Below are 23,106 nucleotides of genomic sequence, written 5' to 3' on the forward strand. Positions count from 1 at the left end.
GTGATGGTGGCTACACTGCATACACATTTATCAAAACTCCTCCAACTGTATACTTGGCAATTGTTGCGTGCTGTATAACATGAGTACTAGAGTGTTCTCTGCTACTTAATAAAATCACTCTGCGTTTATTTCCTTTTGAAATATCATTGTCCTATCAAAGGCTTCACTTTATTCATATTCCCAGGTAATTAGTAGTAGAGGAATCCTAGATCCAATCTACTTGATTAAATTTGTGTATTTTCTGTTGTATTAGGTTGAACTGTACGAAACTGCTGATACCCAACCATTTTTGCCCTCAAAAGAGTCATCAAACACAGTTTCCAAAAGCACTGTACATTTGCTGCAGCTTTGTTTGCTGCATGAGGCCAGTAAGCCTTAGGAGGTGAGTGGGTGGTGAAGGGTGGGAGGTGAAACTGTGGAGAGAGGCAAGGGAGACCAGATGTGTCCTTGCCAAGAAAACACAGTAACTCCCATCTGTGTTTTGAAGATTTTGTTTTGTTCAAGTTACATCCCCAAAGTGAACCAGTTATTGTGACTTGGAAAACGTTTTTGGCCATTTCAACTGATCAGAGAAATTGGTTCCTAAACTTTTAGTTGCCTTACCAGCATCATCTCCACATTGTCTATCTCATGAGCCTGAATTCCCGAGTAAAAAGTGGTTAAAGATATTTCAAATAAATCTGAAAGTTGGCACAAAGGAGAGACCTAAAAAGCCCAGAAACTTAGGTCAATTTTTGACATTTTGAGCCAGGAACTTCCAGCAAATAGCATTTAGTATAAGCTAAGCCCCCGGAAGAAGAGCGGGCTGGGCTGGGCACAGCCGCACCTACTTTGGAGCTCTGCTCCCCACGAGGAACCCCGCTGAGCAGTTGTTCTGCCATTACACAGGGGAAGCATCACAGGGACCTTCCATGGGAAATGGGAAAGAGGGCAGAGGCTGGGCTCAGACATCAGCTATGTGGGGGCGTTATTTACTGGTGCTGGGAACAATGCTGAAAGCTCACACTCTTTAGAATGAGAAGTTTAGAAGGAGGCCCTTGCAGGAGGGAAAGGGGGACCCACTGGACCCAACCAGCTGAGCTGTGTTCTGCAGAGGTGGTACGTTTGGCAACACTGTTACCTGTAGAAGCTGGGAAATAAGTTGTACTTAATGAGCTCATGGATTCCTCAGGTTATTTCTAGGCAGAATGTTAAAAAAAAAAAAAAAAGTGACAGTGGGCCATTTGTTTGCTAATTTAGCTGAATACGGTAAAATGCAGGATAAGATAGATGAGCCAAAGAAGGAACTGTGTGGCTTTCCAGCATTTAGAGGAGATCCTGAGGGCTGAGGGCATTCTGAATCCAAAAATAAAATGGTTTCTCACTTCCAACATCTCCAATGGCAAGTTTCTCAAAAGAAACAGATCAAACCTAAGGTTGCTTATCTAATCCTTTATTAAGACCTTAGAAATATTTACAGTTAGTGATTTCAAAGTAGACCCTCTCAGCTAGACAAAAGGGCTTTTAAGAATCAGGGGCGGCGTTGGACCACAGGCACACTGACACCCAAAGGGAAGAGAAACCTGTCCTGAAAAAGAATTGTGGGTGTGGCCTTCATCTAAGGGACTAGACTAGAATTGGATACATAAAAAGCCTACAACGTGTATTTTTGAGATGTAATTCACACATCATAAAACTCTCCTGTAAAATGGATAATGCAGTGGGTTTAGTACACTCACAAAGTTGTGCAACCATCACTGCTGTTTCCAGAACATTTTCATCACCCCCAAATAGACATACCATATCTACTAGCAGTCATTTCATATTCTCCCTCCTCCCAGCCCCTGGCAAACAGTAATCTACTTTATGTCTCTACAGATTTGCCTCTCCCGGACATTTCATGGAAATTGACTCATACAATTTATGGTCTTGTGTGTCTGGCTTCTTTTTCTTAGCATGAGGTTTTCAAGGTCCAGCCGTGTTGTAGCATGTGGCAGTGGCTCATCCTGTTTTAGAGCTGAATATTTCGTTGTGCGACTCAGCTGTGTTTTATCATCAACTAATGGACATCTGGGCTGTTTGCACTTTTTGGCTGTTCTGAATCATGCTGCTATGGACATCTGTGTACAAGTGTTTTGTGTGGACACAGGTTTTCCATTATTCTTGGGTAGATGCCTAGGAATAGAATTGCTGGACTATAGGTTAACTCAGTGTTTCAACTTTTTGTTTTCACCCTTTTCCCAAGCAACTAGCTGTACCATCTGACATTTCTGCTGGCCATTAATGTATTAGGGCTCCGAATTCTCAACATCCTTTCTAATACTTGTAATTAGTTGTCTTTTTGAAAAATGATATGAAGTGTGAGGTGGTATCTCATTGTGGTTTTGATTTGCATTTTCCAGATAACTACTAATGTTGAGCATCTTTTCATGTGCCTGTTGCCATTTACATATCTTCTTTGGAGAACTGTCCACTCAATTCCTTTGACCATTTTTAGTTGGATTATTTGTCTTTTTGTTGTTGAATTGTCAGAGGTCTTTATATATTCTGGATTCTAGTCCCTTATCAGATATATGACTTATAGATATTTTCTCCTGTTCTGTGGGTTATCTTTTCGCTTTATAGTTTTATCTCATATATTTAGGTGTGTGATCCATTTGGAGTGATTTTTTGTGTAGGCTATGAGTAGATGCTGACGCTGTACGCGGAACGTCCGATTCCAGGGCCCCGAGAGTGAAGAAGAAAAGGGAGAAGAAGTGGGGACGGCAGGCAAGCAAAGCAGCAGATCCATTACTCACTGACCACTGCTTCCTGAGGCCCCAAGAAACACAGCCAGTCCCCCAGCAGGTGTGTTCTCAGTCACGGGGAGTGTCTCAGAATACATGGTGTATGCTGAAACCATGTCTCAGGGAGGTACACAAGAAGAAGGAAGAAGAGAGTTATTTTCCCGCTTGGCTCTTTCCTATTATTATCTCCTGTTGGGCCCCACAAAGCTTTAAATCCTGTATAGTTCTAGACTGCTCAGGTCATTCGTGGCTGCTCAGGACACCAGGTCTTATGCCCTGTGGTGTGTGGCTTTTCATCCAAATCTGGAATTGATGGCAAAACCCAGAGATTCAAGTATGCATCTCCTTAGCCTGGCTGCCTGGTGGTGGTAGCCAGTGGACACGGGGGTTGGAGGGGCAGTGTTTCCGAGCAAGTGGTGGCTTGGCCCTCAGTGGCAGAAACACTCAGGTCAAGCAGAGCCGGCTGTGGTGGGGCCTCAGGTTGGGACGGCAGCCGAGCGTCTCGGACACCGGACAGCGGCCAGCAGGATTTTTTTAAACAGCCTACGTGCCCTCAGGATTTTTTAAAATTGCTATTTCCTAACTGTAAGGTAAAGAAGTTTTAGAAAAGGAAAATAATGATAATAAAGTAATATGCGCTTCAATTTGGAGATGCTGGGGTACAACCACACTAAAAGATAAAATAACTCAGATTCAGTGTGAATGAGGCACATATAAAAGTAGTCCGGTTCTTTTTTGACGACGCGAGTCCCATGTGCACACTGGCTACGGGAGACTTGTTTTGATAAAATGTTTTATAAAGTGCCCCGAACAAACCAAAAACACAGTCTTCCTTCCATATACGTGGTAGTTGTATACCTAGAAAATACAGAATATCTTGAATCAGTCAAAAAATGTTTTCATATGTAAAATGTAGTCAGGGTCTAGGCTCAGATAATTATGGGTTTCATCTGCACGAACAACTCAGAGGACAAAACAGTTGTGTGGGAAACGGTCCCATTGGATTTGGGGGACTGTCCTCCCATTGCAGGAAGTCTACCAGCTGTAGCTCTTGTTCAGTAAATACTAAGTGTGCCCCCACCCCCCAGCATAGTGGTGACAAAACAACACTAGCTCAGATTTCCAAAATGTCCTGGCAGGTGCCGCTCTTCCTGGAACTACTTTTTAAACAACACATGGAATACATATCTATGTATCTGTGTTTTTATCTGCATTTTGCAGAAGTTGCATTTAAGAACTTCGTCCACAGTAGTACTTAGAGATGGATCATTGTAACATTGCAGAATCTAGTGCATCTGTGTGCTGGGATTTATTTAGCTATTGATGGTCTTATTGACCTTTTTAGCTTCTTGCTGCAACTAATGCTGCCAATATGTTCCTTATATATGTTAGTCTTTGTGCACTTTTATCTCTAGAATAAATTCTTAGAGTCAAAATGTACATGTATTTTAAAATTTTTATAGATATTGCCAGATTACCCTCCAAATCATTGCCAAATGTATACCTACCGATGGCTGTGTAAGTAAATGCCAGTTTTCCCATCACTCTCCACCACTAGGTATTACGGAGAGTTTCAATCTTGGCCAATTGGTTCTTTAAAGATAAAAAGAAGGAATTTTAGGTGTCCTATTTAAAGCCATTTTCAGATCATTTTCTATTTCCTAATAGCTCCCAGCCTCGATAGGTCTTTTTATTCTATAGGACATTCATGTGGAAAAGAGATCGGACTTCCAGTGTTTTCTAGGGTAGAACAGGGTCATGACTGAAAGGCAGACCTAAGTTTGGGCTCTAATATCAGAACTCTGCAACAACTCCCACCATCCAGCAGTGGAAGGACCTGCCTTGGGAGAGAAGGAGCTCCCACCCCATCGCGGAAAACTTTTGATTTCAGGCAGAATGAACAACTGTAAGGGATGCTCAGGAAGAGATGCCTGAGTTCAATGGAAACACATACAAGGTCGGCATTTCCCCAAATGGAATACTTGGACCAGTAGTGTATGCAGGATGACTCTAGGTGGTACAGAATGTTTTAAACATTTAATTGGTGTATATTCATTTTTATGGATATACTGCGTTCCTATATTACTAGCAAATCATATACCCTAAGATCCTAAGGTAGTATTGCTAAAATTACAAATAAACTTCGAGCACTAATGGGTTGATGACCTCTGAAGTCTCTTCAGAAGTGAGATTACAGTTCTAAATGTAATCCCAATTTTCAAATAGTAAAAAGACTTCTCAGCCGTAGACTGACATTAATTATAAGCAATTGAAACACAAACCAAGTTGTAGTACTACAGAGAACTCGAGTATTTGGAGCTTGGTGTACAGGTCAAATCCCATGAAAACTTAGTTAAAATGAGAGCCAAGATCCCTAAGGCCCAGATGCAGACCTGAAATTAGACGCAAACCCTCCCCACACGCACCAAATTTTCTAGTGGCATCCCCTTTACCCATTAGCACCTTCCAGAGCCAGTCCTGGAGGAAGAGAGTAGCAAGTTGTGTTTTCACACTCCCTCTGTGGCTGTCATGAAACCACCAGCCAGTCCACCATATTCAGAGGTGAATATTTATTTAATTCATATATAAATTTTACATGATATCCATGGTGCTATAAACATAGGCACATTTTTTTAACTCAACGTACATTCAAATATTACTCCCTCACCCCAGTCCACTCCAATCCCCTCAAGATGGAATACCTAATATTTGTAAAAGAAAGGCTCTGCTCGTTAATTTCAGGCGAATGCATTTTTCAGCATTTTAATTACATCAATTGAAAAAATTAATTAAACGCCTCTACCTGGGTAAAGTTTTTAAGAGGTTGATGGTTTTTCTACTTAGTTCAAGTCAGAAAAGAGATTGCTAACTGTATTCCTATTGGCCTTCTTTAAATCCCTGGATGCTTAAGGCTCACCTCATCTACCAGCAAATGGGTGGCTTCCCACTAAGTACAGATGAAACATCAGCCATTTGTATTGATTTGGCCTTAAAGGGACAAACGTGAATTTAATAATTCATTGACTCATATAAGAAACGGATTAAGCACAGAGCAGACTGGACAAAAACAAATTCCCCAAAATGAATCCATTGATTCACTGTACCCAGCCATGATCCAGACGTCTGTGTGTCATTCACAACATTCATAACACATATGAAGACAAGATTAAAATCTACAGTGTAAAATCATTATGTAATTTCCTCAATTCAGAACAAGGAAAAATGAGTATTTGAAATTGATTCATCATAGCCACTCTGATATGATACACTTAACTTTGAAGGAAAAAACAAGGATTCATATACACAATTCTCTTAGTAAAATTGTCTACTTCTTGCTAATACATTTTAATTCAGAAAATGCATTAATTTATTCAAATGTATTTTTTCTAAAATATAAATATTTAAATTAAGTTTTTATAAATGCAGAGAAAGTAATTTGTTGACCCCACCCATTTATTAATCAGTCTAAAACGTAAGTGATGAAGAAATACTTGTAATTATCACTTTAATTTTTCTATAAATATAGAATAGGATCTTTGCAATTTAATTATAAGTAATTAACTCATACTTCATGTAGTACTGAGCACCTTAAATTACATATTGTTGAACTGAACTATTGGCATTATTATATGTATTTTAATGTTATTTACAATGCATAATTCTCTTATATAACAACATTCCAGTGACTTCGAAAATATGTAATGAAAGAGTGCAGTATAATTTATAAATGCATCAAAGCTTTCCTATAATATTCAGGGTGGGATTTCACTCTTCAGCATTTTAAAATGGGAAACCAAAAAAAAGAAACAAAAACAAAATCAGTGACCTAAAGCTGTGTTTTCCCAAAGTGTTAAGGCTCACCTCATCTACCAGCAAATGGGTGGCTTTTATTTAATTTTAATTTATTTTATTTTATTACTTTATTTTTTATTTTATTTTAAAGTAATCTCTACACCCAACATGGGGCTTGAACTCGAGACTCCTGAGATCAAGAGTCGCATGCTCTACCGACCGAGCCAGCCAAGCACCCCTGTTTTTGTTTTTTTAAAACATTTGCTTCACAAAATGCTCTGTCAGAAAGGTGCTCAAGGGATACCCCCTTGAAGAATCACAATGTTTACACGAAAGTCTTTGAGGAGGCCCACGATCATGAAATCCGTTTCTTACCTCCATATTTAACACATTTTTGATCATCAAACCTCTTTCTCACCGCTCCCCCCAAAACACCCCTCAGTCAATGCCCTTTGGAACTAGTGTTACATGATACATACTTTGGACGCTGCTTTGTAACTCAATAAACATGTGTCTCAGTGGGCAAAATTACATCCCTTTAAAACAGTTTCACTTTTAAAAGCTCTTTGCATAGGTATTTGCTGAAGGACAATTCTGAAAAAAACACACAGATCAAATCCAGAGCATTTGTTTACGTAAACTACAGGGTAAAGAAGGGTTACAAATGCTTACGTAAACTCTAGAGCTAATTTTTAAGGTTCCAGGAAGGTGACTCCAAAATCAAAAAATATAGGTGTCTTTTTGGTGAATTTGTATTGAAAGGTAAAAATAAAAGCATTAAATCAGTAATACGCTCTATGTTGTCTAAAAATATTCTTGTAGAAAAATAATCAGGTCGTTGTATTATTTCCCTGGAATGCCTAAGAGCTGTGGATACTGTCAGAATTATATGAGGCTGCTCTAGGACTGGTTTGAAAATGCATGCATACAAGCACAGGCAGAAACAAGGGTCAATAAATTGCTCAGTACTTCCACTGAAAACCACGGATTGGGGATAATTAGTTAACCACATGTAAGTTGTTTATATATATGTTATATATATGAGATATATATGTTACATATACATCTCAAATGACAATCTTTTTAAAAAAATATCCATAATTTGCTTTCTATAAGTAAAGCTATCAGTCTTGGCTCTAAGATAGCACACCTTGGTGTGAGTGCAGTCCCCAGATTAATCGTCTTTCAAGCACACTACTCTTCTGCACCGTGAAGCTTTGCAATATAAACAGTCTACTTTGGCTCAGATTCCACCAGCTTCCAGCTCAGATCAGTATCTGATGCTTTATTTAATTCCTGCTCAGCATATGCTAATGAGAATACTTCAGGATCACTCTACATCATTGAAAGATAATTCATTAAGAAGAGAATTACAGCTGCTTCATACTTAAAATAAAAGGTGGGTTTCCATTTGAAGCACTTGTCTTTTCTTACCAGCAGAAGTCAACTCAATTAGAAGTAGGCAATAAATCACAATAAGACAAAGGATCATTGTTACTGGGGGCGAGAGAGGTGAAAATGTCCATTCCTCAACTATTCAGTTCTTGCTTACCTGGGTGAACCAGTTGCCTAGAAACTGGTATGATTAAGATCTGCGCGTGCTGTTCTCATGTTCGTGATGTCCCTGCTTGTCATTATTTCAAAGCTAGGCTGTGTGTATTTATTTCCATTTGCCCTCACCTCTTTACCCTTCTACTGTTCTAAAAAGCCCGCTTTCTTTCTGATATTTCTCATGGTGTTTTCTTGGGGGCCCCCCTTGTCATCAGTGAAGCTGACAGAGAAGTCAGGCAGGTGAGAGGACTTGGGGATCCAAAGCTGACCGTGGCATGCCACAAATGGTGTGCCGCTCATAGTGTCTGATGTCACCAGCCCTCCTTTTCTCTAAGGCAAGTCACCCCTCTGCTCTCTGTTCAGGCCACCAAGCCCAGTCTTGTGATCTTCGCCGACAGGAAGGAGTGAATGATGAAAACAATCGGCTTGGGGCAGGAATGAAGGTCTAGTTGCTGAAATTTCAAAAGAAGAGAGCGTGAGTGATTTTAAATTGATGCTTGATGCAGAAGAGCGATTTACACATCAAACGGATCTGTGCACTTCCTGCTTTTAAGTGTTAACTGGAGCAATTACGGTTTTAAATCCTTGCCCTTCAATGAGATTTAGAAAAATAACTCTGAACTTATTTCTTACATCTATCTTTGTTTCCGAAATAGGTTCTGTGAAATTTATATATATCAGTACCACAAATATTTTTTTTAAGATTTTTATTTATTTATTTGTCAGAGAGAGAGAGGGCACAAGCAGGGGGAGCAGCAGAGGGAGAGGGAGAAGCAGGCTCCTCACCGAGCAGGGAGCCCGATGTGGGACTCGGTCCCAGGACCCTGGGATCATGACCTGAGCGGAAGGCAGCCGCTTAACGACTGAGCCACCCAGGCGCCCCGTGAGCCCCGGTTTTAATACTTTAAAAAAAAAAAAAAAACACTTTTGAGATACATAATCTTGGACAAGTCACTTAAAATTTTCCCCAGTCCTACCAAATTCACAGGGTAACTAGAGTATTAAATGAGACACTGTGTGTGAAAACTCAGAATGGGGAAGCCATGCTGCTCAGCAGCTGTGTCCCACTATCCTATGCCCCTGGATTGCTGTAAGCAGGGGCGGCGCCTGTTAAGGCCCCTGCTAAAGTCTTACCCTTCTCAGCGTGTTCCTACGTGTGGCCCAGCACATGACCAGAGAGTAAGAGTCAGGTGGAATTTTTATCACCTAAGTCAGGAACACTGGAGGAGTTGTTCCCAATTCTCTTCTGCTGATGACACTGTTGGGGAGCAACCACCTGGACGTATAATAACATCTAGCAAAGTTAGGGTTGTATTTATCATGAATCGGGCACTGTGCTAAATATTTCCTCTACACCGTCTTATTTAATTCTCACAAAACCCCTGTGAGCTTATTGCCATTATCTGCATGTTTTATATGGAAAACTAAGATTTGAAGAAGTTCTAAAACTTTCTGAGATCACAGATCTTACAGGGGAGAATAAGTATGGCCACACTTAAGACAGAACCACAGTATTCAGTCTCACTAACACAGAATGCAACTTTTGGAAGGAACCTACCTCAGTCACTGTATTTTATGGACAGAGAGACTCAGATCCAGAGACATAAAGGATTTGTCCAAGACAACTGGTGAGTTAGTTAGAGATGCAGAAAGAAAACACGGGTCTCTTGACCCTCAATTTATTCCATTTCCTATAGCCCATGTCTGCTCCCTTCCCCAGGAAGGGAGAGGAAAGGCCTGATGGTGCTGCCTGCTGGGGTTGCAGAACTAGGCCTGGGGAAGCCGTGCGTGACTTTGCACTTCTCAGCCAAACGGACTGGCAGCAAAACTCAGTCCTGCCTACATCTTCCAAGTCAGGTTGTAATTACAGGCTTCAGAAAGGCTGAAATTTAGACATAAGTGATTTTCCCCACAGGCAAAAATAGCCTTGATTTTTCAAGCTAAGGCTAAGGCCAAGAGCCTTTTGTCTTTTAGGTTTTGGTTTGGTTTTGGTTTTGTTTTGTTTTGTTTTTTTGGCTAGGGAGCAGTCAGTCACCTTTAGGAAAGAGCACTCAGTCGAATGATTGATAGAGCAGCAACTGAACTATAAGCGCTCTTAGTAAAATGGACTTTCAAATCACTTGTTTGTTTCCAAACTTCTGCTTCAGGCTGAACTTAACTCATTGCAACACACAACGCTGGTGTGACGTCATCCACAGCAGCCGTGCTCCGAAATGCAGGCCTTATGCTCTCAAGTGTGGTCTCGGCTCTCCCCTCTGTCAGCCCCTGCTCCGTCCCCCTGAATGGTTTCCAGAGCAGTACCAGTCCAGTCCCCCGGGAGAAATCGCTGAACGGGCTGACGGCAGAGGGAGGGATGGAGGAAGGCCAGAAGCTTCACTGAAATTACTGGAGCTTTAAAATTGAGGTTTACCTGGGCATTTTATCTATTCCCCATCCCTGTTATCAAGCGGAAGTCAATGAATATTTGTTGACTAACCTAGTGACTTAGGAAGGACCTAAAGAGAGCCTAGTTATTACAGAATCAAGGTCGTCTTAAAAGTTCGGCATTTGACAGCTTAAACGAGATGCTAGGTCTTCCTGAGAATGTCAATTAACTATACTTGCTAGAAAGAACAGGCAGTTCTCACCCTTCCATGGAGCTGAAGAAATACACCTATTTATTTATTTATTTAAACTCTACAATCTGTTTCTTTCTTTTTTTTTTTAAGAGTTTATTTATTTATTTAATTGACACAGAGAGAGAGAGAGAGAAAGAGTGCTCAAGAAGGGAGCGGCAGGCAGAGGGAGCGGGAGAGGGAGAAGCAGGCTTCCCGCGGAGCAGGGAGCCCGATGCGGGGCTCGATCCCAGGACCCTGGGATCATGACCTGAGCCGAAGGCAGACGCCTAACCGACGGAGCCACCCAGGTGCCCCACACTTTTTTATTTATTTATTTATTTTAAATATTTTATTTATTTATTTGAGAGAGAGAATGAGAGACAGAGAGCACGAGAGGGATGAGGGTCAGAGGGAGAAGCAGACTCCCCGCTCAGCAGGGAGCCCGATGTGGGACTCGACCCCGGGACTCCAGGATCATGACCTGAGCCGAAGGCAGACGCTTAACCAACTGAGCCACCCAGTCACCGGACACTTTTTTATTTAAATAGACAGTAACGATCACAGGAAGTCATGAATTTAAACACACTGGCTATTTGCATATTATTGATAGAAGTATAAAAGTTACTTTAACTGACAAATTTGCTAATTTTGTTAGACATTATTTGCCGTTAGCCCAAAACTTCTGGGCTCTTGTCTGGCCTTCTCTCCCCGTGGGTGTTGCTGACCAAGTTTCTCTTCGTTTCCTGCTGCCCCTTCTACTCCGCCCCTGGTCCCGACCATCCACCTCTGTGTTCTCCATGTGTTGTACTCCTCGGAGACCCCTCCCACCTGGCTGGCCCTGCTCAGCTTACATCCTTACACCCCCGAGGCTAGATTAGATGTTTGATACTTTTTTAAAAATGAATGGTGCAGGGCGCCTGGGTGGCTCAGTCGGTAAGCGGCTGCCTTCAGCTCAGGTCATGGTCCCAGGGTCCTGGGATCGAGCCCGACATCAGGCTCCCTGCTCAGCGGGAAGCCTGCTTCTCCCTCTCCCACTCCCCCTGCTTGTGCTCCCTCTCTCACTGTGTCTTTCTCTGTCAAATAAATAAAATCTTAAAAAAAAAAAAATGAATGGTGCAGGGGCACTTGGGTGACTCGGTAGGTTAAGCATCTGCCTTCGGCTCAGGTCATGATCCTAGGGTCCTGGGATCGAGCCTGACATCAGGCTCCCTGCTCAGTGGGAAGTCTGCTTCTCCCTCTCCCTCTGTGCGTGCACGCTCTCTCTCAAATAAAATAAATAAATAAATCTTTTTTTTTTAAAAATGAATGGTGCATTTTGAAGCTGGTGGGACCCTATTTGATAAAAATTTAATGCTGACTTACTAAGATACCTTGATTCAAATATTTAGTTGGTATGCTAGTGGAAAAGGAGACCAAAGTAAGGCTCTTTGGAATAATTGGATCTAATCATAGTTTTTCAAGGATCAAATAAGACATGAACCTGCAAGTACTTTGCAAATAGTCAATGGCTAAATAAATATAATAAGGCCGTGTTATGTTTGCGAGCCCTCACAGATGTGTTGCCCCATGAAAAATATGTGAAATCACACTGTCTACAGAAATACACTTACAATCTCTCCGTCTTTGCCTCCAAAATCTAAGTACAGCATCCTGATTCCATCATCTGAGGACATTTTCAGCTTTTCATAGGGAGACTGTATGATTGTCTTGGGAAAGGCACCCTCCTGTGGTTCAGTGGTAATAGAAAATCCATTCTCATAATGTATGGTCAGGCGGCACTCCTGGTTTTTGTAGGTGCAAGCTGAGGGGAGAGAGGAGAGAGCACAGTATCAACAGCAAGCTCATCCATTCTCCCGGGCACTTACCTTGCAAGCCTCCTCAGTCCCAGGGCCAGCCACACGTTTCTTCTCAAGTGGAAAACTAGTCATTGCTCATGAAAATATTCTCCTTGGACTGATTTTGATGTTGTAATTTAACTTGTCCCATGAAACCAAGGGAGATAAGCTGAAAGAATTCCTTTTGCCGGGATTTACTGAATTTTATCTGGGCTCCAGCCCTTATCTGACCCTCTGACAGCACATAGGTAGATGGGCGTACTTGCCTTCCACTGGCCTTGTCTCAGGGGTCGGGGGGGAAAAAGCTGACATTTGATGGAGGGTAAGCTAGCTCTGAGCTGTCATCGTCATCACGCATGCATGCACGCACACACGCACACACCCCATTGTGTCATGCCCACCACCTGGTGAAAGGAGTGAGCATTCCTCCATTCCATTACCGATGTTAACAAGTGTAACACACCTAAGAAGTCGGGAGTAAGTCGCTTAAAAATAATCCCACTTTTAGTTTTTAAAAAGTCAAACTAAGCTCATTTTATAAATAGAAATGAGTGTTTTAAAACTTTCCCAGGCGATCTGATGATCGTTGGGTCCTGGGGAAGCTGGGTTGCAGAGAGATCTCAGAGGTGGCTCCTTCCATGGAGAAGGTTGTTTCCTGTCTCTGCCCAGTGTGACACTCAGGAACCGTGCAGGCGGTGGTCACAAGGGACCCTCCGATCCAAAGGAACAAAACTAAAACCTCTTGATCAGGACAGCTTTTATGTGTGGTCCTCACTGCATTTAGGAAAACGTTATCAGTACTCGAAGCGTATGAGCTGGATGGGGGACTGCCCCAGAATCCTAGTTCCTATTTAGGAAGACTTGTGAAGGGTCAAACCTTTGATCAAAGAGTTCTGAAAAAGGTTATTAAGTATCAGATTGGATTTTTTGCCTCACAGAACTCCACATTTAACAGATCCCGGCAAGTAAACTGGCTCAGACCTTCACAGACATCTGAAAGCTCTTTAGGGAAACCAGGACATTTTCCTGGCTGGGGATGGGGTTTGGAAGGGGTAAGAGTCAGGGCATTATGACTGCGCGGAACCATCCTTAGCTCAGCTCGGCTTTATAAGCCAACTGAACTTCACCTTCCCACAAACTTCTGAAGCAGGACCTAAGCTTAATATGACAGGTGAAAAAAAGCAAAGCTCAGACCGATGAAATCTGTCACAACTGAGGAGGCTTAGAATTCAAAATTCAAGTTCTTTGCACTCGGTGCCATGTATCCTTCTCATACTCTGGCAGTCAGGATACAGAGGGATGTGGCGAGGGACCTTGGCAAAGAGAGTAGTAACTGTATGGCTGGGGGGCCTTCAAGGTTTGGGGGAAAGAAACAGGGGACTCTATCGGCTCACAGAATGAGGCGGCTTTTAATTGAAGCTCTGGTGAAAAGTGTACCCCTTCCTCCGACTTCCCACAGGCATCTTTCAATTTGTAACTAAGGGTTGGTATTTCCCAAAGGTGCACTACACTCTCTAATAGATTTCTGAGTCCTTCTGAGCTACAGCCCCTCCGTAAATCTCATCTTCTCCGAAGGTCTGCAGACCCCTGCCACCCCCGCAGTCCTGGGATGGCCAAAGACAGTGGCATGGGTGTAGGTATGGCTTCCCATCTTGAATCCTTATTTTTGACACTCCCTACTTCTATTACCTGCAGAATAAGTGGGCAAATGAGCTCTAACCATGTTTTTCTTTTTTCTTCGTCTATATTTGAACTTTCAAGCTACGCCCTCACATATTCAGAATCAACTGATTGTGGTTACTTTCAATTCTAGTTGACCTCAGCTGGTGTTCACGGTCTTTATAGAATGGAACTGATTATCTGAAGATGTTCTCAATCCACACAGGACAAATCGAACACATTAGCAAGTTAATTGAAGCGCTGATTAAAACATAAGCCCCGTTCCCCAACTCCCTGAAGGCATCTTTCAGTCTGTAACTGGGTTGCACCTGTGGTCATTCCAGAATTTCTTCTCTCCCGCCACCCGGCTAGCTCAGTGCACACAGTGCTTTGTTATTTCCTTTGGCTGGTCTACCAACAGCCCCATGGCTTTCCTATCCAAGTAGAGTTCAGCTTATTGAGAGAGGAAGATTTTACAAAATCTGTGGAATGTAAACTAAACCAAATCCCCTTGGCCTTTTCCATTCTTTCCTAGAACACTCCTGAATTTGTTGCAAGGAGCGTGAACTTCTCCAGCATTTACACATATCATCAGCTCATTAAGTCTAGTTTTCTGGTTTTCCGACTTTCAGGTCCAAAACTCTAGTTTTTCTTGCCAGACTCAGCATAAAAATAAGAGCTTCGGTGACACTCTCAAATGTTTCCAACGATGATGGGAAATGGTGGGGGGCACCAATCTGTTTCAGGGTAATTACAGAAAGACACTGATTTTGTTGGAGTTGCAGCAGACATTCTACAAAACATCTGGTTTTTCATGTTTGCATGAGCAAAGGAAACGTGGAGAAACCCCACCACACGCTCACGTGTGTCCCATCTTTTCGACTACTCCTGGGTGGGAGTTGCTCCTGGGGGAGGTTGCTCCCTGGTGCAGTGCTGCTCCCAGAGGGCTCCATGGCCCAGCAGCATCCGCACCAACTGGGACGTTATCAGGTACAAATTCTTGCACCCCAACCCCAAACGGCTAAATCACAATCTCTGGGGGTGGAGGTCAGCAATCTGGGGCTTTTAGGGGTAAAACAAAAAGAACTTTACTTCTAATGTGGCTCGTGTGACTGAGGAATTCATTTAATTACATTACATTTAAATAGCCACACATGACCAGAAGCTAGCATACTGGACAGCACAGGTCTGAGGAAATAATGACAAGAGTAACAACTAATACTAACGCGTAGTGAGTGCTTACTTACATGTCAAGCACTGTGCTAGGAGCTTTACATGGATTATTTCTCTTCATTCTTGACAACTCTATGAGGTGGGTACTATTATTTCCTTCTTTTTTCCAGATGAAGAAAACAAGAGATGCAAGTAAGAGTAAGAGATTAAGGAAGAAATAGGAGGGCCGCTTGGGTGGCTCAGTCGGTTAAGCGTCTGCCTCAGGTCATGATCCCAGGGTCCTGGGATCGAGCCCCGCATCGGGCTCCCTGCTCAGTGGGGAGCCTGCTTCTTCTCTCTCTCTCTCTCTGTTTCTCATGAATAACTAAATAAAATCTTAAAAAGAAAGAAATAGGACTGGAATTTGAATCCAGGCCTTTATGACTTAAATCCTACACTGTGGCTATTACTTTGTACTGGTTCCTCAGAGACAGAGAAATGAAACAACAGGGAAGAAAACATGATAGAAGAGGGTGAGCAGAGAGTATTCTAAGAAACAACCTGTGGGACTTAAAGGTGGATTTACCGGAAGACTGTTGTTGAGGATACCAGCTACTCTGTCACATACGGCCTCCTTGCGAGTGACGGCAGGAGACCTGGAAGAGGGGCTGGTCTTCGAACTCAGAACCAGAAACAATCTTGGATCTCAGAATCAGGAGCAATAGCATCATGAACACTGTTAACTGTACATTGTGCTGGCTGCTGAAAATCACTGGGTTCATATGGAATCCACCTTAGCAAATGTACAAGATTTTATTTTATTTTTTTAAAGATTTATTTATTTATTTTAGAGAGGTGGGCAGGGCCAGAGGGAGAGGGAGAGAGAACCTCAAGCAGACTCTGTGCTGAGCACGGAGCCCGATGTGGGGCTGAATTTCATGACCCCAAGATCATGACCTGAGCCAAAACCAAGAGTTGGATGCTTGACCAACTGGGCCACCCAGGTGTCCCAATGTACAAGATTTTACAGTATATACTTAGCTTATTCATTTTAGCTGAGATTCATATTAGTTTCTAGTCTCCAATTTTACCTTTGCCCAATTAAAAAATTAAATTATCTATATATTTACGTATAGATGCATTTATATCTATCTGTCATCTATCCATCACCTATCAATCATCTGATTTGGAGAAGGGCATGAAACTCATTTATCACAGCAGCCTGAACAGAATTGCTGGGTTTTGACCAGTGGTACAGCCATGAGATCCATGTCTCAGTAGACACGAGAGTCAATGAAGAATGGTCTTTAGAATGACACAACATTGCGTTAAAATCAGTTCTGTCATTTATTAGTTGTGAGATCCTGGACAAGTTACTTATTCGGTAAAATCAGATTGGCAAGGGAATTGTGAGGATTAGGTAAGATAAGGCAATGATTTGCAACCGGGACACACACACACACCCCTGAATCCAAAGTTCCACAAATCTAAGCAATATTTACACTGATATGTGTATTCCATTTAATTTAATTTTTTAAATGTTAGTCTTGCCTCGACTCATTGACTTCTGGACCCACAGCAGGATTATTTCTCATAGTGTGGAAAACACTAAGAGACATTATATGAAATGCCTGGCACGTCATGAGTACACTCAATAAATAGGACAGTATAGAGGGTTCTTCCTTCTGCACACATGTAACCCATGTAAATAATCCATGTAAATCCCACTTCCCGCACTCACTAGTCCTTTCTTAGGGCTCTGCATGAACGGGGCTGCGCTCACCATGTGGTCCCTCCATCCTGCCTCGGCTTCAACATTCAGACCAGTGGCACCGGTGGCTCTTCCCAAGGCTCTGCCCTTTGCTGTTGGAAACCCCCACCCCCCCACCTGGATGCCTCTGTTTCCTGCTCTTTTTCACAAATCAGTGCCCCAGTTTCTGGATCAACTCCGTGAGCTACCAAAATTATTATTTCCAAGAATTTTATTCTGTGATAAATTACCCAGAGTCAGTCTCTATGTTTATAACAAGAACCTGCTGGTTGGTGCCTCAAAGCTCGTGCCTGCAGGAAGCCACCCTGGGGTCACAGTCAGGAAAACGACATCTGACTCCCCGAATTGCCAACTTTTCTTGAATGGAGATGGGAAAAGGCTTACATTTGAGTAGGGCATACAGTGCCCTAATTTGGAAGAATTTGAGTTCACTTCGGGAATTCCAAACAGCCCAGAAGGCCAATACTGGAAACTACATTGAGGCTGGGATGGAGCAGAGGGTGTGCTGGTGCTGGAGAGCCAGGGGTGCTCACCGGTAGTGACTTCGGTGACCAGTTCCGCCGAGTTGTGGCAGCCCTGCACGATGCTCCTCGTCCAGTGGGAGAGGTCCCTGCTGGTCTCGGCCCTGAACAGGTGTGTTTCAATCCCCTGCCTGGTGCCTGTTCGTGTCGCGAAGGACAGATCCACACCAGCCTTGGGCGATCCTTTGCCTGGACCTGAATGGACCAGCCTGTTGAGAGACAGAAAGAGAGAGAGAGACAGAAAATCATCAGACTGGAAACCACTGTGTTCCCCTGAATTGTGTCACCTGGTACAAAGCTCCCAAATTGGTGATTTGCTCTCAGTTTTCCACCCTAGAACCAAAGGGTCCGCTCTAGCACCAGCATTCACTGTGGTTTTTCTGCCTTCTGCTCAGCTAGTTCGTCCCCAGGGCTAGAGTGAGACTTAAAGGTGGCCAGGACTGTGTCTGGTGACAGGTGCAGAGTTGCATGACATGCCTTTAATGAGACAAATTCAACTATACTCACTCAGCCAAAAAGAGAATTGAGCAAGTGCAAAAGAGAACAATTTAAATAGTGTATCAACCCTTTCCTCTCCATTCCATTCCTGGACATGTGTATGTCCCAGGGTGAGCATGACACTGTTCCCTGCGTTCAACTGCATTCCCCCATGTTTCTTGTAGTTTGGAGCATCTGGCTGCACCAAATGTCCTTCTGGGTACGCGTCCGTCGAGCACACAGCCTCCCAGTGCAAGCAAACCACCAGGAGACTCAACGGAAGAAGCAGCAATCTGTGCCCTTGTGTTAAAGCCCAGGAAGAACTAGCCATGCCAGGCTTCCTGAGAACTGGAAGAGAATTGCACTTTATGGGAGATTTCAGGGATTTCCGAGAGTGATTGGTGTGAAGCACACGATGTTCACACTGGCTTTAAAACACATGCTCAGCATAAATGTGACTCCCATAGTACATATTTTCTAAAAGGCCAGACAGAAAAAATGAGGACTCTCAGATTCTGAGTGCTACTTTCTGAGCACACACAGGCTCCTACTTCTCACGTGTCCCCTTTAAACCCCTGGATCTCTCCTGTTCTCTCCTGCTCCTTGATACCTCAACCCCCATTGGGGAGAAATGCTCCTATCAATAATTTGCAGGAGAGCACGAGTATAATTTAGTAAATGTTACTTCTCCCTAGGATATTTGCATTTCCAGCCTTATCTTTTAATATAGAAAGAAATACTACCATTTGCTAGGGAAATGCCAGGTGTCTATTCACCTTGGTGCACGGGAGAGGTACTTTCTTAGGCAAAGGGCTTATTCCCTCCAGATTAAAAATTGCACAAAGGAAATCCAAAAGCTTATTCTCTCTCATAAGCTTAAATATTATAGAGCAAAATTACTGGTGAACTAAAACATCACACGCTGTTGAATTTCTAGCAACGAGCTTGTTGTATAACTGAAGAGCTTTCTTTTACCCACAAAGCTGGTATTGGCGGGAGGGGTGGTCCGCAATGTCGACTTGGAGAAAGAGTTTCGTTGAAAAACTTTTTGGGTGTAAAATTCTTTGAAGATAGAGAAGTTTCCAAGAGATAATGAATGTTTCCAAGAATGTGGAGAAAAGGGAACCCCTGCACACTTTTGGTCGGCATGTAAATTGGTGCAGCCATTATGGAAAAGAGTATGGAGGTTGCGCAAAAAATATTAAAACCAGAACTACCAGCTCTACCAATTCCATCTCTGAGAATATGTCTGAAGGAAGCAAAATCAGTATCTCAAAGAGATATCTACAACCCCATGTTCTTTGCAGCACTATTCACAAAAGCCAAGATATAGAAACAACTTACATGTCCGTTGATGGATAAATGGATGAAGAAAATGTGGCACATGCACACACACATGCACACACACACACACACACACACACACACACACTGGAATGTTATTCAGCCTTAAAAAGGAAGGAAATCCTGCCATTTGCAACAACATGGATGAGCCTGGAGGGCATTATGGCTAAGTAAAATAAGCCAGGCAGAGAAAGACAATACTGGGTGTGGAATTTCAGATTCATATGTGGAATCTGAAAAAATTCAAACTCATAGAAACAGAGCAGAATGATGGTTGCCTGGGGCTAGAAGGTGGGAGAAATGGAGAGATGTTGGTCAAAGGGTAAAAACTTTTAAAACTTTTAGTTATAAGATGACTAAGTCCTGAGGATCTAATATACAGCGTGGTGACTATACTTAATAATACTGTTTTGTATACTTGAAATTTGCTAAGAGAGTAGATCTAAACATCCCCCCACACACACACATGCCCAAAAAACTAACTAGGTGAGGTGATAGGTATATTAATTAACTTGATTGTGGTAACTCATTTCACAATATATATGTATATGAAATGATTATATTGTGCATTTTAAATTTTATCAATTATACCTCAATAAAAAATAATAATAAAAGAGGAGTTCCATGAATCTCATGGAGAGAAGAATCTGGGACAGTGTGCTGACCTGGGTTTAAATCTAGGTGAGGCTAAAGGAAAAATAAAGCATTTCTCAAAAGCCTGCCATGGGTTTTAAAGGGATTGAGGGTCAGGTAAAAAATCATTAAGATAAGGTACGTATAAAAAAACGAGAGTTTATATTGTTTTCTTAGTTGCTCAAAAATTGTTTTTATACTCGAGGGTGTTTACATTTTAGTTGCTTCAGGAAATACACCTAAGCTCTTCCTTTTTAAAATCTTAAAATCTGTATCAGTTGGGGCCGCCTGGCTGGCTCAGTCGGAAGAGCAGGTGACTCTTGATCTCAGGGTGGTGAGATCAAGCCTCACGTGGGGTGTAGAGATTAAATAATTGAAATAATCTACAAAATCTATGAAATAATAATATTAATAATATTGTAAACTGTCCACGTTCAGCACAGACCTAGCATACGGTTTGTACTAAATACCATTCCCATACCCTTTCTGTAGCCCTTAGTGCCGCTACCCTCGGATTCCTTATTTTAAAAATGCAATTGCTGCCTCCCATGCTTGGGATTCAATATAATAAGCTACCTAAAGCACTTCATCTAGTGCTTAGTGATCATAAAAAGCATTCCGTAAACACTAGTTCCCTTATGCTTTCCCTAGCCTGACATGTTCTCACTTTCCATCCCTAAGTTTCCACCAAAGGAACATCAACTCTGTCACAATCCAGGGCCAGTGGAAATGTAACACAGAGGTACAGGCGAAGGGAGAAAAAGAGGTACCATCCTCGTGGAGAATGTCCCTTGTTTGTGAATTTCCTATCAATATTAATTTTTCTCCAGAGAGACTATAAAATTGAAGCCAATAATAACCGGAAAATGCAATTTGTTGGCAAACTTGCAGTTGGCAGATCTGGGTATAGGGAATGAAATTATTAACCAAGTGTAACAAGGTGTGAGAAAGGCCTGGATCCAGCTGATGGATACAGGGCACAGGGAGTCCTTCATGGGGAAACTCGGGGAGTTACAAGTAACGATGAGAAAAGAGCCTTTGGAGGGAGGACTACTGCTGTACTTTGTTATTCGTCTCATCACCAAATTTCATTCATTGAACAGAAAAGAGAAGAGGAGAAATTGATTTTTCCACTAATCAAGCATGAATTATCTAGTATCTCTATTTTTTTTAAAGATTTTATTTATTTGAGAGAGAGAGAATGAGAGAGAGAGAGCACGAGAGGGAAGAGGGTCAGAGGGAGAAGCAGACTCCCCGCTCAGCAGGGAGCCCGATGCGGGACTCGATCCCGGGACTCCAGGATCATGACCTGAGCCGAAGGCAGTGGCTTAACCAACTGAGCCACCCAGGTGCCCTCTAGTATCTCTATTAAAGAACAAATTGATTAGCTCTCTGAAGAATAGCAGACATGCTGAATAATGCATTCTTTTGAATACACCAGTATGGGTTAATGAAACGTGCAAAGCTGTATGTACAAACAATCAGATAAAGCAAACTGTCTTGTCCACTACCTACTGTGCATAGTGGTAACAAAAATATACTCTTCCAGATTAAAATCGAGTGACCTACAGGGGCACCTGGGTGGCGCAGTTGGTTAAGCATCAGACTCTTGGTTTCAGCTCAGGTCCTGATCTCCCAGGGTCCTGGGGTCGAGCCCTGCGTCTGGCTCACCACTCAGCATGGTGTCTGCTTAGGTTTCTCTCTCCTTCTCCCTCTGCCCCGCCCCCCGCCATACTCCCCGCTCAAATAAATAAGTAAATCTTAAAAAAAAAAAAAATCAAGTAAACTACACCCAATATCCACACGATGCATATGGGTACACTCCTCTGGGTGGAGTATTACACAGACCTTGAAAATTATTTTATAAACACACATGGCAAATGTGAGGAAATGTATATAGATCTATTGAAACTCTCTAAGCATGCAATTCAACTATGTAAGAGAAAAACTTGGAAACAAATCCATTAAAATGTCGACTAATTTTATGGGTGATTTCATTTCTTCTAATCTTTTTTTATCTTAAAATTTTCCATTCCACTGAAAAATACCTACAATTCTGACTCAGCGTGTCACACGTGTTTTGTCTGTCGTCTGTTTCACATTAGTGTCAGGTCAGGGTTGGAATACCTGATGAGCTGCTCTGTGTCCCCTTACATGGGCTTCTGTCTGGGTTATTCTAAATCATCCTCGTCTAGCGCTTCAGACTTAACACCTGCAGTGGAATGGTCTTTCTCAACGTGAAGCTAACTGAGCCGTGTGGGATGAAACCTACATCTGTGGCCTCATTAATCCCTTACAGGAACCAACTGGCCTCCAGCAAATGAGACAGAAGAGATGCTGAGACCTGCCAGTTGAAGTTACAGAACACTTTTGGATTTTCGGGGGTGCTATGAGGGGCCTCAGGGGAGCTTCCTGCTCTGTTCAAGTCTTCTCTCTACCTTCAAATGACCACCAAAAAAGTCACTAAGGCACTCATTCATTCAATCAATCAGTAAAGATTTTGCCATTCGCCAACTGATACATCGTACCAACATTTATGGAACACTGTTATGGACTGAACTGTGTCCCCCTAAAATTCATAGGTTGAAGCCCTGACCCCAAGTGTTGATTTTATTTGGAAATAGGGCCTATAATGAGCTAATAAAGTTTAAGTGAAGACATAAGGGTAGGGCCTCAACCAAAAGGAGGGTGCCCTCACGAGAAAAGAAAGAGATGCCAAAGATCTCTCTCCCTCCAACACACACACAGTGGAAAGGCCAGGTGAGGACAGAGCAAGAAGGCAGCTGTCTATGAGCCAGGAAGGAAACCCTCATTAGAAACCAGCCCTGATGGCACCTTGATTTTGGACTTCTAGTCTCCAGAACTATGAGAAAATAAGTTTCTGTTGCATACGCCACCTGCTTTGTAGTATTCCGTTATGACAGCCCTAGCCAACTAATAAAAGCACCTACTCTATGCAAACCCAAGGCTAGGCACGGCGTGAGTAGAACAGATGAGACCCAAGTTCAA

The 23,106-nt window shown here is 42.5% G+C and overlaps 1 protein-coding gene across 1 annotated transcript in view; it reads right to left on the reverse strand.

The window, feature by feature from the left end:
- Positions 1 to 5,320: 5,320 nt before the first annotated feature.
- SNTB1 (syntrophin beta 1) overlaps positions 5,321 to 23,106 on the reverse strand; it is a 234,321-nt gene continuing 216,535 nt past the window's right edge. The window contains exons 6-8 of the mRNA XM_025871052.2: positions 17,656 to 17,852; positions 12,316 to 12,506; positions 5,321 to 8,560 (exon numbers count right to left, since the gene is read on the reverse strand). Coding sequence (XP_025726837.1) covers positions 8,468 to 8,560; positions 12,316 to 12,506; positions 17,656 to 17,852 — 481 coding nt within the window. The 3' untranslated portion in view covers positions 5,321 to 8,467. The remainder of the gene's footprint in view (positions 8,561 to 12,315; positions 12,507 to 17,655; positions 17,853 to 23,106) is intronic.

This window comes from Callorhinus ursinus, unplaced genomic scaffold (genome assembly GCF_003265705.2).
Source record: "Callorhinus ursinus isolate GAN/ISIS: 27379988/994484 unplaced genomic scaffold, GSC_fseal_2.0 scaffold5, whole genome shotgun sequence".
Taxonomy (NCBI): Eukaryota; Metazoa; Chordata; class Mammalia; order Carnivora; family Otariidae; genus Callorhinus; species Callorhinus ursinus.